An 18,020-nucleotide genomic window follows, 5' to 3' on the forward strand; every position below is an offset into this window, starting at 1 on the left:
TTCTTCTCTATTTAATTATTTTATTTGTTTTTATGTCCTTTGTGATGCATGAGTAAATTCATGACTAATACTTTTGAGAGAATGAAACATTTAATTTTTTAAATGAAAAACGGGTATTTGTCGTTCCACCCATTTATTACTCAAAAGATGCTACATTATACAAGAAGTAATTAAACTATTCAAAATAACTTTAATGAAGAATAATACACAAGAAAGTAATCACAGTAGATATGTACAATAAGAAATCGTGTGCAATTCTTACAAACAGCTAGTTGTCGAATATTCAACACGCACCCATTCATTACATTTTGCACACACTTTCCATTTTGATTTATTTCTTGATCTGCCACATATTTTAAAACGTACTTTGTCCTCTCTCTCTCTCTCTCTCTCTCTCTCTCTCTCTCTCTCTCTCTCTCTCTCTCTCTCTCTCTCTCTCTCTCTCTCTCTCTCTCTCCCCCTCCAACTTTTGTATGATTGTAGAACGTAAAAATCTGTTGTTTTTTTTCCTCCTTTGACAGGAGACAAGTGTTGCATCATGTCTATAGTCGCAAAAAGAAGTGTTTATTTCTCGAGATTTTCTACATAAAAATTCCGGAGGTATTTCTTTTTTGTTGTCTGATTGTTCCAACACAAGTTGCCTTTTTCTGAGGCAATTCTTGAAGCAGAGGACAGCTAGTAAACCAATTATCATCCATGATGTTACATCCTGTGCCTGAAATTGGTTTTGCAATTATCACGATGACCTTTCCTGGATTACTTACTTCAAAAGGCCCCACCAGCTGTTTTCCACAATAAATTTTCATATTCACAGGATACATTACTCTACAATCCACTAATGCAAACACCTTCAGGCCATAATGAGCAGATTTACTAGGTATAAATTGTCTGAATGGACGTCTTCCACAGAAACCGACCAGCTGCTCATCAATTGTGAGGTACTACCCAGGAGTAAAGTTAGTACTTCTGAAAGTTTTCTAACACCAAATCCATAAGTTCTTGTTTTGGTGTCAATTTGTTGATCTTTTTTCTCTCATTTCTGGTGCTTAAGTCATCAAATCTGGGGCAACGAAGCAAGAAATGCAATCTGTTCCTCGACATTGTCAAATATACTCTTTCAATACCACTGCCTTTCTCATTGTCCCATATTTTACAAGTATTCAACTTGGAAGTCTTTAGCATACCAGTGAAAATAAGTATACAAAGAGGGGCACACATTTCACATTGATCTGTAAATATTGCATCTCGTTCTCTAGAAAATTAATGTCTGATTGTTTCTATATAAATACTGGTACTTTTCATGATCAACTCTATTATTCTGTCATCAATATTGAAGTTAATGCAATTGATTTCAGATTTTACATTTATTGCCTCTCCTTTCGGACCAGAAACATTAAGAACGATATTGCTGGACTTTGTTTTAACATTCGGATGAGGTGGTAATTTATTCTATTTTGTTTTTATCTTTTCCAAAATAAAAGTCAGCTTCTGCATTTGCCTCTTTGAAGTTCTCTTCCTTGTCGACATTATCTTCTTCAGATTTTTCTTCACATGCCTTGTTGAAGCTCTCTTCCATGTCCACATTGTCTTCTTTTGATTCTTCCATGACATTGTTTCCAGTTTGCTCATCTGGTCGATCATCATCCTCACTTGTATATCCTTCGCACAGATCAGAATCATAATTGGAAGGCTCATCACTCTGCAGTTCTTCCTCTAGCCATTGCATGCAAATCCTTTCTTCAGAAGTATGATGTGCCATTATTCCTAAATAATAATGATAAATTAAAGCTACAATAGCAAACCAAACATATTTGAAATGTAATGGAAATTAAAATTTTTACTTAACATAGAAAATATGTGCTGGTACTTTGATACTCGCATGGAGTACACACATGCACCAAACATGACAGGAAACAATCAAGACTTTCCTGTGAGAAGATCCGTGCCGGACGGCACATGCCACTTACTGTAGGTACAAGCTAGAACAAGAATGCCAAACACTGAGAATTTCAGCCCTGCCACTCTTTGCAACAATAAGAAAATAATGTTTAGAATGTCAATGAAGTACATTTGTACTCCACGCGAGTGACCAAGGGTTAATTGCAGTATAACAAAAATTCCATTGTTTAATCATTACAATACCAAATATTGGGCCTGAATATTATCACAGAAGTAATTCAGTGGGCAATTTTCTTGGCAAGACAACCCCAAATACACACATAAAAAAAAGTTTTGCACCACCTCAGTTCAGAGAGTTCTGGAAAATGACAGAAAATTGAAAGAGAGATCAACATAAACATCATTTCTGCCCTTTTTATTGCTCGTGAAAACCACTCATTGCATGTTGTACCACCATACAGCGAGACCTTCAGACGTGGTGGTCCAGATTGCTGTACACACCGGTACCCCTAATACCAAGTAGCATTCCCTCTTGCTTTGATGCATGCCTGCATTTGTCGTGGAATCCCTAATACCAAGTAGCATTCCCTCTTGCTTTGATGCATGCCTGCATTTGTTGTGGAATACTATCCACAAGGTCATCAAGGCACTGTTGGTCCAGATTGTCCCACTCCTCAATGGCGATTCGCCACTCCTCAGAGTCTTTGGTGGATCGCGTCATCCATAAACAGCCCTTTTCAATCTATCCCAGGCACGTTTTATAAGGTTCATGTCTTGAGAACGTGCTGACCATTCCAGTCAAGTGATTTCATTATCCAGAAGGAAGTCATTCACAAGCTGTGCATGGTGGGGGTGTGAATTGTCATCCATGAAGATGAATGCTTCGCCAATACACTGCCGATATGGTTGCACTATTCATCAGAGGATGACATTCACATGTCGTACAGCTGTAGGAGCATACGTCAGCCCCACATAATGCCACCCCAAAACAGCAGGGAACCTCCACCTTGCTGCACTCGCTGGACAGTGTGTCTAAGGCTTTCAGCCTGACCAGGTTGCTTCCAAAAACGTCTCAGACGATGGTGTGGTTGAAGGCATATGCGACATCCATCGGTGAAGACAACATGATGCCCATCTTGAGCAGTCCATTCAGCATGTTGTTAGGCCCATCTGTACTGTGCTGCATGGTGTCGTGGTTGCAAAGAGGGACCTCACCATGGATGTCAGGCATGAAGTTGCGCATTATGCAGCCTATTGCACACAGTTTGAATCACAACATGACGTCCTGTGGCTGCACAAAAAGCATTATTCAACATGGAGGCATTGCTGTTAGGATTCCTCTGAGCCATAATCTGAAGGTGGTGGTCATCCACTCCAGTAGTGACCCTTGGGCAGCCCGAGCGAGGTATGTCATCAATAGTTTCTGTCTCTCTCTATCTGCTCCATGTCCAAACAGTATCGCTTTGGTTCACTCCAAGATACCTGGACACTTCCCTTGTTGAGAGCCCTTTGTGGCACGAAGTAAAAATGCGGATGTGATCAAACTGCGGTATTGACCATTGAGGCATGGCTGAACACGAGCCGTGTACCTCCTTCCAGGAGGAATGACTTGAACTGATCAGCTGTTGGACTCACTCTGTCTAATAGGTGCTGCTCATACATGGTTGCATACATCTTTGTGTGGGTTTAATTACATCTCTGAACAGTCAAAGGGACTGTCTGTGATACTATATCCACAGTCAATGTCTATTTTCAGGAGTTCTGGAATCAGAGTGATGCAAAACTTTTTTTAATGTGTGTTCATTGCCACATGCCAGCAATGAAACTAATAGTTAGAACAATAATTAAATGTATACTTAACTTGGTCACTGAATAAACAGGTTTGTGGTTATTAATTCAAAGAAATAACTTGACTCTGATTTCCCATAACTTTTCTTTATTCTTTCCAATTACACATCTATTCAGTCATCATCTACAGTTCACAGATGAATTGTAGTCCAATCTGGACTATCTTAACACAGCATAAAACTCAATGAGTATTGCTGACCAAATACTGCCCCAAACCGACTAACACCATTGCAGTCACATTTATGTTTTGACAATGAAAATACTTTTTCTTATTCACATATATAATTTTTTGACAACAAATACCAATTTTCTTCTTGTTCGCCTATATAACTTTTTGACAGTCCATATAAATATTCTGTGCTACTCTGGAACACATGTCTTCTATTAAACAACTACTCACACCTCTTATGATATGCATATTAGAGCCCATGTTTACTAAACATTTTCTCCTGTTTGGTGTAAGGAAACCCTCCTGAAAATCTGTAAATGAAATTTAATTACACCCTATATATGTATAATATAGTATGACAGCCTTGTCTTACGAATTTGTGTGTACAGATTGGTTATTTCACTAATAATTAGTTACTTACATATTCGCATTTAGTAACAAATTTAATGGTATGAATACACTTTTTCTCCAGTCAGTTATGTGCTACTACAAAATATTGAAGCACAGACTAAAAAATGATACACATTGTTGAAGGGTATGATGTGGTCTGAATACAAAATGTAACTTCTGTGATAATCTGTGCACATTTTGAAGTTCACTATTTGTCTTCACAGAAATGAGGCTCTGTACAAGGCTACAACATCATCCACAACTACAACAACCACTACCACTCAGGCTCCACCTCCACCCCCACCACCTCCACCTCCACCTGCTCGTAGGCCTCAGGGAGGTGGCAGGAGGCGACCTTACCGGAGGAGGCGCCCTGTTTATGAGTACTACTATGATGATGAAGAGTATGATGATGCTGATTACTATGATGATGAGGTAACTATTTTATGTAATATCATGGATAAAAATGTAGGATAATGTGAATCTAATGGAAAGTTAAAAATGATGCACAGGAAAGACGTTTTCAGACGTTCTCTTAATGAAAATGTTTCATTTTTCTGATACCAATAGCTTTTATTATGTTTTATGCCAAGTAAAACATATTAAATGGAAATAGTTCACATTTCAAGTGCTATGAAGTTATGTTTTAAGGATGAATATGTTTATAGCTCTATGAATGAGGTACTAACTTTATTCATCTATTTTTCTCTGTGTGATGATGTGGACACAACACCCAGGTAAGGAAAATCCTTCTACTTATGTTGACTGTTAATGTAAATTAAAAAGAGAAACTAAGGTGTATAATGTTCAGGTGCTGGAAATTCACTTTTATTATCCATAACTTAATATATTTACTAAATCCAAAAGAAAATAACTGCATCTTCTATCCTGCTTTTGTGATGGAAGTGTCATATCAATAAATAGAAGGGGAGGCAGTATCTCTCACACACAGATGAATACCTGAATGTAGGTATTTCCCAAATCACAAAAGTGTATGAAACAAAAATGTCTGTTCAGAAACCCATCTTCAGTTCACCATTTGTACTTTCCTCGCTTCCTCTTTGATGTTGTACTTCCCTTTGTATGTTCACCTGTATGCGAATCGTAATTCATAATTTCTGTGTTGATTGTCAGTTCCATTATTTTGTTTTGTTTTCTGTTTGTGATCCTTTGGATAGATCTAATTTCATGATTACCTAAATTTTCTAAACTATTGTATTTGTTGATGTTACTAATACTTAATGTATGTGCTAGTTTTATTTCCGGATCACTGACGTTTACTGCAGCTGTAGCTACCAATTCTGAAACAGTATTCTAAAGGGAAACTACATTATAGTGCTCTAATATGTGTAATAAATCTGACTGTTACTATATTAATGTTTTGTTCTGACTGATGAGTGGATGTTTGCGTGGTGGGCTTCTGCAGAAAGGATGAGGAATAACAGTGGTGGAGAGAGGGGAGGGAGGGGGGGGGGGGGGGGACAATAACAGGCCAACTAAGACTATTAATTCTCTAGTTTTCTGTCAGAAGTTGTTGTAGTATTTGTTAGTGATGCATACTTTATTTTCCAACAATGTGTAATTTAACAAAGTGAGTATTTCATTGTTTAGAGTGTTTTTACTATCATTTTGCATAACTTGCTTTAGAAAATTTTCAGTTGTTGATAAAAACTTGAGTGTTCCTTGTGTAGCATAGATGAGGAAGAGATTTTCAGATTGTTCACAGTACTGCAACTAGGGAGCACAAACCACCTGGTTAGCTGTGTGACTGCTTCTGGGCGAGGGAAATATGATGGACTGCCATATTGAAACCATTTGGCACAATGGTGAGGGGTTGGTTTGTCCAGTTTGGATGTGGTTTTCTGGCAGTTTCCCACATCTTACTAGGTGTATACCATGCTGGTGCACATGTTTCACCTCAGACACACAGACTAAATTCTTTGTCACACTTGCATCCAGGATTTACTCTGTACACAGACAGACTGTGTACACTGCTTCAGTCTTGGAGTGTAAAAATAAGACTGGTGATCTTAATTGTTTGGTCTTCTTAAACACTCAACGTCAGCATAAGGAGCAGAATTTGGATCAAAGGTATTAAATAAGGCTATTTTTCTGTGCATTTCATCAGAATCCCAAGGTTGTTAAGCTGGTGACACCATCAAATAGCAGAGTGTTCACCAAGTCTGGGAACAGTTGATAATAAGCTAAAAAGACTGCCACTGTTATGAGTTCTGACACCTCTGCAAGTTAAGTTCTCACATCAGGTCACGCTGCAATCAGAGATCCAGCTGGATCCATTGTGTAATGTACATTGGTATAGTAGAATTATTTGCTGTGGTCTCACAGAATTTGGTTGGTAGTCACTTGCTGTGTAACTGAGTCTGCAGAAAAATGCATAGCTCTGACCCAGTGTCCACTAAATATTTTTGTCCGGACTTGCAGTCACTTATGAACAAGCACTGTGACGTAACCCGGCAATCAGCTGATGTGCCTATGTCTGACTGCCACTGGCATTTGGGTGGTTAGTAGAAATTTTACCAATCAACGGAGGGTTGACTTGTCCAAGATGTTGAGAGGGTAGTTGATGACCAGATCCTCTATTCCTCATAATAATGGCCTCTGTCCGTGATGCAATCTCAATGAGTCAACAGTTAACCAATCTGTTAAGTCAGCAAATCAATCTTGGCCACCACAACATCGAAATCAGTATGTAACAATGGGTATTGACATAGTGTTGCATGACACTATCATTGTACTTATCAACATGATAATTATTCTGTAAAATATATTATCAGCCAATTCAGCCACTGTGTCCAGGGTAACGTCAGTTTGAGATGCTATAGTAGCCTTCAATTGAGGTGGCATACGACTGCTCCACAATGTTCTTACTCCATAAATGTCTCCAATAATGCAGTGGTCTCTTGTTGCTAATGAGACACAAACACCCTACTGCTTGGTTCCTTCTCCAATATCTCCCATCATAGGTGAAGCAGTGATCATGTAATCAAACTCCATGGAATATTTATGGCTGTCTGATTACAATAGCAAATTTCATGGAATCTACTGTAGTTCGCATATAGGGAAACCTGGCTTCCACTTGTGCAAACCACAAAAAAGGATTATGCGGCCAGAAGGGTGGTGAGTGCACAGTGAGCCAAGAGACTGAAGGTGCAGGCTTAGTTGATGATTATATCAAGTTTTAATTGTATCCTTCCAGTACTGTTGTGTGTTAAACTCGTGTCACATTAGCTATGAGTCAGAAGCTGTCAGATCAATTACCATGTTAGTCGTAAACAAGGTGTTTGGCTTATGAAATGCAACATTTTTGTACAAGAACAATTCTCAGCTTTATTAAGTTATATACAGAAAGGAAGAGGTTGTAAACAGAGAATAAAACTTAGAGACATTCCACCTTCTTGTAGTATTATCCCTAAGACCATTAACTAGACTCAAGGCTGTGAATAAGCAACTATTTTTCACAAGGAAGGTACAACATTCATTCAAAGAATAAGTACAAAGTCATTGCCAAACCAGCATCTCTGGTGACTGACGTGAAAATATTTGAGAGCACAATGTAAATACTCTCGTGACGCCATATAGCACTACACTGCACTTTGAAGTGGTGGTCTTGGCCACTAAAAGGGTATATTTCATAGCTGTTGTATCAAATTGAGGACTTAAGTCTAACAGAAGTTTCTTTAGTTAGGGTAGAAACACAGGTATTAGTTGCAGTCTCACTGTTTTTTTTTTATTATTATTCTTGCATAGAATAGTTTTAGCTATAAATATCCATCTTCAGAGCATTTGAATGAGTTACCATCCAACAAACTCGGAGCAGAACACTTTACTGGTGTGTGGGCAGACAAACTGATAACAAATAGAAATGAGGATGTGAAAGAATAATAAACAACTAGTTGGATTGTGACTGACTGCTAGAGTCTTATCCTTCCTTAATCAATCTACAGTCACTGTTCACAATGATTCCTTATGGAGTCGAAGTTGGTTAATGGAAGTTTCTGTTTATAGAGAACCAGAAAAGTTACAATTGAAGCTCCTCTGCTCAAATTTCAGTGCCTGGTTGAAAATCTTAAGAAAGAAAAAAGGAAAAAAGATTGCAATAGCTGCTGACTTCAATGGTAGTATCATAGCTGAAAGCAATGATGTGTTCAAATTCACTGATTTAATAAAAACTTTGGCTTCAGTGTAAACTTCATGCTAACCATTAGAGTAAATGCATAGTCAGCGACCTGTATTAATGTTTTCACAAATTATGTATTTGAAGATGTTTATAAATTTTACTTAGCTTTAAGAATCTCTGACCACTCTGATTATTCACTGAATCAACTAAAATTAGCAAAGAAATCTTACGTAACAAAAGCCATGTGAAAGGAACTTCAGTGAAAAACATTCAGCTTTATTTAGTAATAGAGTTAAGACAGGTTGAATGGCCTTATGATAGCTGTATTTCAAGCACCTAGTTGTAACTTTGACAAATTTCTTGAAATGTTTAATGAAATGTTTCCACAACAATCACATGTAACAAAGTGACTAGTAAACTTAAATGGATAACTCAGGCTGTAAAAATTATAATAGCATGAAGAGGCAATGAACAGAAATGAAATAAGACATTTTACTGAGTATGTTAGCAATTATAGAGCTATATTTAAAAAAAATTGTGAAGGCATCCAAACAAATGGGAAATAATATGTTCATTTTAAAACATAAAAGTAAGACAAAGGCAGTGTGGTCTGTTGTAAAATCAGAGTTAGGCATTAGAGTTAATAGTAATGAAGTATCTAGGATGAAAATAGTTGGTAGCCTTATTGTCAACCCAGCTCAAATATTAGTGTGTTTAAGTGAATTCTTGATAAATGAGTAACAGTCGGATGTTACGGTAGCAAAGTATCAGAGTAAAGTGAATCCTTTTGGACTCTACCAAGAAGCTGACAAGGGAACCTCCCCTTCACACCCCCCTCAGATTTAGTTAAAAGTTGGCACAGTGGATAGGTCTTGAAAACTGAACACAGATCAGTCAAGAAAATGGGAAGAAGTTGTGTGGAACTATGAAAAAAAAAATCAGCAAAATATACAAACTGAGTAGTCCATGCGCAACACAGGCAACATCAAGGATAGTGTAAGCTCAGGAGCACCGGGGTCCCGTGGTTAGCGTGAGCAACTGCAGAATGCGAGGTCCTTGGTTCAAGTCTTCCCTCGAATGAAAAGTTTAATTCTTTATTTTCAGACAATTATTATTTGTCCGTCCGTCCGTCTGATGAGAGGTAACTGCACCGCAGTATGGGGACGCTACACATAAACATCGAAACACACGACGACAGTCGACTACAGCATATGGAAGAGAGAGTGCTCCTCCTAACAAATCTCCCTGGCTGGCAGTTAACTGTTACCTACTTTGGCCGAGAGTGCATTAAATATGTGAGATGTATTCTGTGGGCAATATGAATCCAGCAAATATAGCTCGTGACTTCAATAACAAGGTCAATGAATATTTTCCGAACTGTAAGGAATCACACGGTTTTGCGGTGTGGTTCCAAAACAGACTTCAAACTTATTACAGTGAACAGAGACGTCAATGAACAAATGGACAGATCATAACTTTGCGAAAATAAAGAAAGTAAACTTTTGACTTGAGGAAGGACTTGAACCAAAGACCTCTTGTTCCGCAGCTGCTCACGCTAACCATCGGACCATGGTGCTCCTGAGCTTACACTATCCTTGATGTAGCCTATCTTGCGCATGGACTATTGTTATTGTATTTTGCTTTTTTTCATAGTTCCACACAACTTTTTCCTGTTTTCTCGATTGATCTGTGTTTAGTTTTTCAAGGCCTATCCACTGTGCCAACTTATAACTAAATCAGAGGGGAGTGCAATGGGGAGGTTCCTTTGCGAGTATCCCACTAATTTTACAAAAAACTCACAATAAAACACTGTAAAACATTGTATTATCATTAAAAAGTAAAAGCTCTGCTGGGTGCAGTGACCCACTAAAGTAATTAAAGCAGTATATGACATAATAGCACTCCACTAACTAAAATAATCAACTAACCTTCTGAACAAGTGCTTTCCCAGTGTGCTTAAATAGCCAAAGTCAGACCTCTGTTCAAGAAAGGGTCAAGGGGAGCCATGGGGTACTATTACCTTATTTCTATTATTTCAAACTTGTTAAAAGTAAAATAAAACGTGGCGTTTCAGTCTTCGATCGCTATTCTTTATTTTCAGTCAATTATCGGTTTCGGGCTAGCTGCCCATCTTCAGATCATATGTTGTCGTTACAGAGTAACATGTCCATACAGAACACACGGTTAACTGTCATAAGTAAAGTAAATTTCAATCTGTTAAAAGATTATATCGCAGTTTTTAAGAGTAACCTGATTGGTAACAGTAAAATTGCCCTCTACCTATAACAATTGTGCATCTGTTATTATTTCACCGTATATATTACTGGTAAATATTCTTTTTAATAAAACAATTTTTAAGGTAATAACATGAATAATCTTTTTGAGTGGACCACTCAAAAAGATTATTCATGTTATTACCTTAAAAATTTTCATTAAAAAGAATATTTACCAGTAATATATACGGTGAAATAATAACAGATGCACATTTGTTATAGGTAGAGAGCAATTTTACTGTTACCAATCAGGTTACTCTTAAAAACTGCGATATAATGTTTTAACAGATTGAAATTTACTTTACTTATGACAGTTAACCGTGTGTTCTGTACGGACAAGTTAGTCTGTAACGACAACATATGATCTGAAGATGGGCAGCTAGTCCGAAACCAGTAATCGATCGAAAATAAAGAATAGCGATCGAAGACTGAAACACCATATTTTATTTAATGAATGGTCGCGGAACTCCCAAATAAGACACTCATGTCTAGTTTCGATAAACTTGTTAAAAGTGTTACAGAAAGTAGCTGCATCCGTATCAAATATTTTATTGTGAAAATGATATTATTGTAAGTAACCATTTTGGATTCGAACCAGGAAAAATACTCTAGATGCATTGAATAACTGTATTGAAAAGATATGCAACTCACTGGATCAGTGGAGTGAAGTTTTAGGTATCTTCTGTCATCTTACAAAAGCATTTGACTCTGTGAATCATGCCTTGCTTAAAAAATGGTTCAAATGGCTCTGAGCACTATGGGACTCAACTGCTGTGGTCATTAGTCCCCTAGAACTTAGAACTACTTAAACCTAACTAACCTAAGGACATCACACACATCCATGCCTGAGGCAGGATTCGAACCTGCGACTGTAGCAGTCGCACTGTTCCGGACTGCGCGCCTAGAACTGCGAGACCACCGCGGCCGGCTGCCTTGATTATCTACAAACTAGACAAATGTGGGATTAAGGGTAATGGTCTGAAATAGCTCATATCATACTTGCAGAACAGAAAATACAGGGTAACTATCACTTCAGATACAGTGAATTATTGTTCTAAATGGAGTACAGTTCACTAGGTGTGCCTCAAGAGTCCATTTGGGGCCACACCTATTCCTACTCTATGTGAATGACTCGCCCCTAAATATAAATTCTCCATCAATTGTTTTTGCAGACAGTACTTCTGTTTTAATTGAAAATTACAGTGCAGAAAAAAAGTGTACTCAATTGTGAGCGCACACAGTGATTCCAGTTACATGTGTTGAAACTGAACTTGCAAAACCTCATATGGTACATTTCAAAACCAAGCATTTAAAATGTGTGGAACTTAAAATACTACATAGCAGTCATCTTGTGGAAGAAGTTGACACAATCAAATTCCAAGGATACATTTGGACAAGAACTTAAGCTGGAATACACTTATGGCTTCCTACCAAATAAACTAAGCAGATTTGCATTTGCAGTGCAAATACAAGCAAATTTCACTGACATGAGTACACGGAAAACAGCATATCATAGTTATTTTGAATCTTTTATTAGGCATGGTGCAATTTTCTGGAGAAGTTCAAATAATGTATCACAAATACTACAATTGCAGAAGGAAATTGTCAGATATATGTATACAGCACAGGAACAGAAACTTGCTGCCCATTATTTCAGAAACGGCAAATCCCAACTGTTCTCTCTGTGTACAGTCATGAAATTATAGTCTCCCTACACATTTGAGGAGAATCACACATACAAAATGAGAAATTAAAAGAACTTAATGACACACACACACACACACACACACACACACACACACACACACACACACACACACACACACACACACACTCATGGCTGAACACTTCCTGTTTCTTAAATAACGTAACTACTTGGCAAACAGTCTGGACACTTGGATGTTGTCGTCCAGGATACCAAGCAGCACACATAGCACATGCCTATTGGGCATTTTGATCACAATAGCCATACATAAACATGATATCGATGTTTTCCGCAGTTGGTAAATGGTCCATTTTAACACAGCAAATGTATAACGAAGCAAATACCTTCTGCACTGGAGGAATATTACATGATACCATGTACCTATACGTGTGTGACTATTATAGTGCCACCTATCACAAAGCGAAAAAAGTGGTCCAACTAAAATATTCATATTTCTTTATGCACTACACGAATATGTAATAAAAAATGGGGGTTACTATTTTTAAAAAAAAGGAGTTAATATCAGTTTGACCTATGGCAGCGCCATCTAGTGGGCCAACCATAGCGCCATCTGGTTTCCCCCTTCAAGCTAGACAAGTTTTGTTCTTTGTAGTTATTTTGTTTGACGCTTATTTAGTTGGATATTTGGCTCGGTCGCTATCGGTGGACCACCCTGTGTACTAGAAACCACTGTATTAGAATGACATCACAATGTTATACAACTATTGGCTACAGGTGGAAAACAAACATCAGAGATGTTGTAATCTGGCAGTTTCTGCCATATTTCACAGTTTTCAGTTTATTTCATCATGTGGGCTATAAATTCTTAATATTTTTGAACGGAACATAAAATGGTAGGACCCTCCAAACTGTATAATTTGTGGCAGTAGTGTGTTGGGAAATGGCTCAACTACCTCATACATCATTAGCAAAAGTGATAGTCTTTACAATTAAATATCATGCAGTATTTATAGTGGCCAAACACTTTTTTCCTGATAGGTCTATTATGAGTTAAATTTTGAAATTTCTTTCTTGTTTATGGATCTGTGATTTGGTTATGTCAGTTGACATGAGTGTTAGAATTGATACCTAGGAGCAGAAGTTTTATTTCAAGCTCAGTGAGAGGAATGGGGACATGAAAAATTGAGTTTAGTTCCCCAATTGATGTTACAAACTTATTAGAAGTCAGGTCAGTGAATTTCTGTATGCTGTGTAAAATGTAAATATAAAAGAAAACTCAGGTGCCACAGGTTCACTTGTGCCTTCTAGTACTGCTGCCAGTCTTTATGCTCTACAATCTGTGGTCAAAAGTATAACATGAGTAGTGCTTGTAATCGTAACTGTATCATGCAAGATATGAATACAGAAGTCTTTAAAATGTCCTATCACAAAAGAAATCATTCTGGACACAGAAATTTTCAGCAGCTATAAGCTAAAGTGTCTTCATCAGTTTTGTAAATCAAGTTAGGAGATACACCAATTTTTATTATATGCACTGTGTATGACTGATATTTTATACTTTTCCTTGCTACTTTGTTTCATAGCTACTAAGTGGTTATAAACCATGAGCATAAATATGGACATCATCTTAAAAACAAATTTTGTCACTATTACTGTTATTAAACTTCCTAGCAGATTAAAACTGTGTGCCGGACCGAGACTCAACTTGGGACTTTTACCTTTTCTGGGCAAGTGCTCTACCATCTGAGCTACCCAAGCACAACACTCAATCCATCCTCATCGCTTCAATTCTACCAGTACCTTCTTTCCTACCTCCAAAACTTCACAGAAGCTCTTCTGCAAACCTCGCAGCACTATTACTGTCATTGTTTAACGTTCTCATTGTGAGCAGCACTTTATATGCTCACCACACTTCATATTCATGCAGAAACTTTGTGCCTGTTTATATGTTAAAATCCAGTACTTCAGGAATTACAAATGTTTTGTTGAAGGACCACTCTCCCTCTCCACACATTCAGCAGGCGAGACCAATTTACGTGTGTAAGTGTAGTGTTGTGGTTGCAGTGGCTGATGTAACGAGTCAGCAGTCAATAAGAGCTCACTAGCTGGAAATGGCTGATGTTTCCTTGATTCTGACTGAGCATATTCATCAAAATTCAGTGTTTGAATTTAAGAGGTTGATGAAGTCAAGTGACATGTCGAGTAAGAACGTAGCATTGATGTAAACATTACTGACATTGTCAGTATAAATAAAAGTATGATCAAATAGTGACAGGATAGATAACTTTGATCCATTGGCTGACTGTGACAAACTACTTAGGTTTTTTGTCAATTCAGTAGATAAGGTATAGGTTTTGAATTCATAGTGCAGTTCTCATACTTCTCCGCAAATGTTTGTACCTTCTACATTTCTTTCTTTTTTCCATATAACTCTGTTTGACTATACATGTCAGACACAGAATTTACCTACAGGTTCATTAATCGAACTGGTGTATATAATTAAATTTTAACAGATAGCTTAAAGTGGACAGATCACTTACAACTTAACTACACAGAAGTATAAATGATTAATGGTGTTGCATGTATGAGATACTACAAGAATACAGACACTTTTATATTCTGCAAAATGGAGCTCTAAATGTCACTAGAGGCAGGTATGGCAGTATGAAAGCTACCCATATTGATTGTTGGTGATGGTATAATGATGGGAGAATGTGAAAGAACAACCACAGCTAAACCAAGATGAGGTAGACTTCTTGTACTGACAGTGATTGTGAAAAGCTGAATGTTATTAGCATAGGGAATCACGCATGAATTCCAAATTACTGCCCACAGTCCAGCTAACAGTTTTTGTGTTTAAGTAGTTAAAAGAAGGGAGTAAAATAATTGAGCAGCTCCTAACAAGCCACGCGCTTCTGTGGTTGTGCTAAGCAAATCTTGAAGTGGTGTAAAGATTGATACCACTGTACAGTAGCTGACTGAAAACAACTGATTTGTGGTGCGGAATCGTGCTAGACTCAGTGGCATCCTAACAGAAGGATTTGAGTGTGAAGAATCCCTGAAGAACTTCACTTGCCTTCATGTGCAGTGCCAGCACTGAAGTACAGAGATAATGGTGTTATGATTTGGGGGTGTTTCTGATTGTGGTCCCTTTATTGCACTCAAGAGAACACTAAATGTAATAGTATATGAACGTATTGTGTACTGCATACAGTCAAGGAACAGTTAGAAGAAGATTATTTGCTTCAGCAAGGCAATGAGTCCTGTCATAACGTAGCATTGTGAGACAATGCTTTGTGGACAAAAACATTCCCAAAGTGGGATGACCAGAGTCTTGACCTGAACTGAGCCTTTGGAATGAGTCAGAACATTAATTTTGCTCCAGACTCCAATTTTCAACATCACTACCTTGTCTGGTTTTGGATGCTGAGGAAGAATTGCTTGCCATTCGTAGACAGACATTCAGACACCTTATTGAAAGTGTCATCAGAGTTCAAGGTGTCATCAAGGCAGAACATAAACACTCCTCATATTGTTTACTAATAGATGTCTGGATACTTTTGATCAGATAGGGCACAGCCCTAACGGTTGTGGCACTACCATTTTTACAAAGGCATTTTATTGTATACCTCTTGTTTGACAGTCTATAATTTAAAAATGTGATGGTAGTTACCCATTTTGGTTTTTCTTCAATATGAAAGCCATGAAATTTTGTTTTAGCTACAGTTCTAATAAACTATTACCTGTATGCACTAATATTGTTAAATGTAATTCTATTCTCCAATAGAACTTATTTGTTGTTTCCTCAAAACCACTGACACATTCAAAGGAGACATTTTTTCTCCTGATACGTAGCCTGTATTCATTAATAATAGCAAACATACTGAATATTAATGCACTTTGATAATCACAATAATTACTATTTTTCAGTGATTTGATTATTACAGTACAGTTGGCTGTTTATGCACTTTCATGTTTCATTGCTTTGCTAATGTTATGCTGCTCTTGCTGTTAAGATTTCCTCAAATTTTTATGTGGAATATTTAATTCAGTACAATATGAATCACAGCCAAGAGCCTGACATATTTGTGTAAATGTTTTCATTTGTTTTCTCGTTTAAATATTTTCCAGATTAGTTTCACTTTAATCTCAAACTTTACTTTTGTGCATTATGCATATTGTCTTTTTGAGGAGACAGTGAAAAAATTTAAGTACTGTTTGTCATGTATCTTAATGTTTTCATTTTGTCTAGTTCTCTGAATTACATAACATTCTTTCACATTTGCATGTGATTCGTTGCTTTCATATATTGAACAGCCTCTTCTGAATTTGGATTGAATTTAATCTCGTGTAATTGATATGCTAGTTTCAAAGCACTGTAAGTATATTTTTCAGGTGGTTCTAAGCTCCTCACTCACAGTGCCATTTTGGGAGCCTTTCTTTTCAAGAGCTCCCAGTAATTTAAGCTTAAATCTTAATGATTCATTGTTTACTATTCTGTTGCTGACACATCTCACATCAAAGTAAGATCTCACTAATTTTATTCACAGAAAAGTAAAATAACAAACTACTTAATTACCCTGACAGTCTACACTGAAATAAGATGTTCTGAAAAGTTCTGTAGCCCTTCAGAGCCAGGATGTGAACACAGCCTAGAACTTCCATGAATGATGCTTATAACAACTAAGCTACTTCAGAAAAATGCAAAGAGTGTGAATTTGGTGTTTTGAATCATGTCATGAGTCTCACTTGATCAGCCAGTAAGAATATTGCCCATGAAAGACATTCCACGTATTCATAATTGCAAGACTTCAACCTTCCTGCTTATGAGCAGTCTTCTTACATGTGGCTATCCATACATGATTATCTGCCAGATCCAAATTGCCATATGTCGTCAACCATGCATCTGCAATGTGTACTCATACATCCATTATGTATATACCTGTACAGTGAGGTCCTTTACTGGTAAGTCACTTGCCTGGTGTCGGACAAATACAATGTAGCATTGCCTGTGTTATTCTGAATATGACAGGAAGTTCCTATGAACATTCATGAGTGTCCAGAAGAATAGGTGCTGCAGTGACTACAGCAATTATTAAATACATAACATATATCCATAATTGTGCATAGGGACAGCCATCAGCTGTAGGATGGAATGAGTGAAAATTAGGGCTGGACCAGGAATCGAACACAGATTTCCTGGTTATGAGTAATTGTGGTTTATTGGCCTCATAACATACATAATCTAAATCATTTGATTCAGGTACAGGAGACATGTCAAATTTCTTAAAGTTTTACCATATACATACAACACCTGATTTTAACAAATCGTACCATAACAGTAATACAATATAAAAACACACATAAAATACAAAACAAACAATTACAACAACTAATTTTAACAAATGGTATAATACAATTTTGTTACACATACTATTACAGACTAACAATTTATTACCCCTTGATCAAATTACGTCATCCTCTATGAATTCTGCTACTGAATAGTAGCGTTTCTTCAACAGAATCTGCTGTAGCTTTATTTTTAGACACACTGGCTTCATATTAAACATATTTTGCCAATTAGCTTGTTATATATTGTCATTCCCATATACTGTGGAGTTAGTTCCTTATTTGGCT

At 37.2% G+C, this 18,020-nt stretch overlaps 1 protein-coding gene across 4 annotated transcripts in view; it reads left to right on the forward strand.

Moving 5' to 3' along the window:
- The window catches only part of LOC126298440 (proteoglycan 4-like), a 371,748-nt gene that overhangs the window by 283,447 nt on the left and 70,281 nt on the right, over positions 1-18,020 (forward strand). For all 4 annotated transcript variants that reach the window (XR_007552609.1, XR_007552608.1, XM_049989767.1 and 1 more), the window contains exon 6: positions 4,531-4,741. Coding sequence is in view for 2 of the 4 variants with exons in the window: in XM_049989767.1 (XP_049845724.1) it covers positions 4,531-4,741 (211 nt within the window). In the remaining 2 variants the exon portion in view is untranslated. The remainder of the gene's footprint in view (positions 1-4,530; positions 4,742-18,020) is intronic.

Source organism: Schistocerca gregaria, chromosome X, assembly GCF_023897955.1.
Source record: "Schistocerca gregaria isolate iqSchGreg1 chromosome X, iqSchGreg1.2, whole genome shotgun sequence".
Taxonomy (NCBI): domain Eukaryota; kingdom Metazoa; phylum Arthropoda; class Insecta; order Orthoptera; family Acrididae; genus Schistocerca; species Schistocerca gregaria.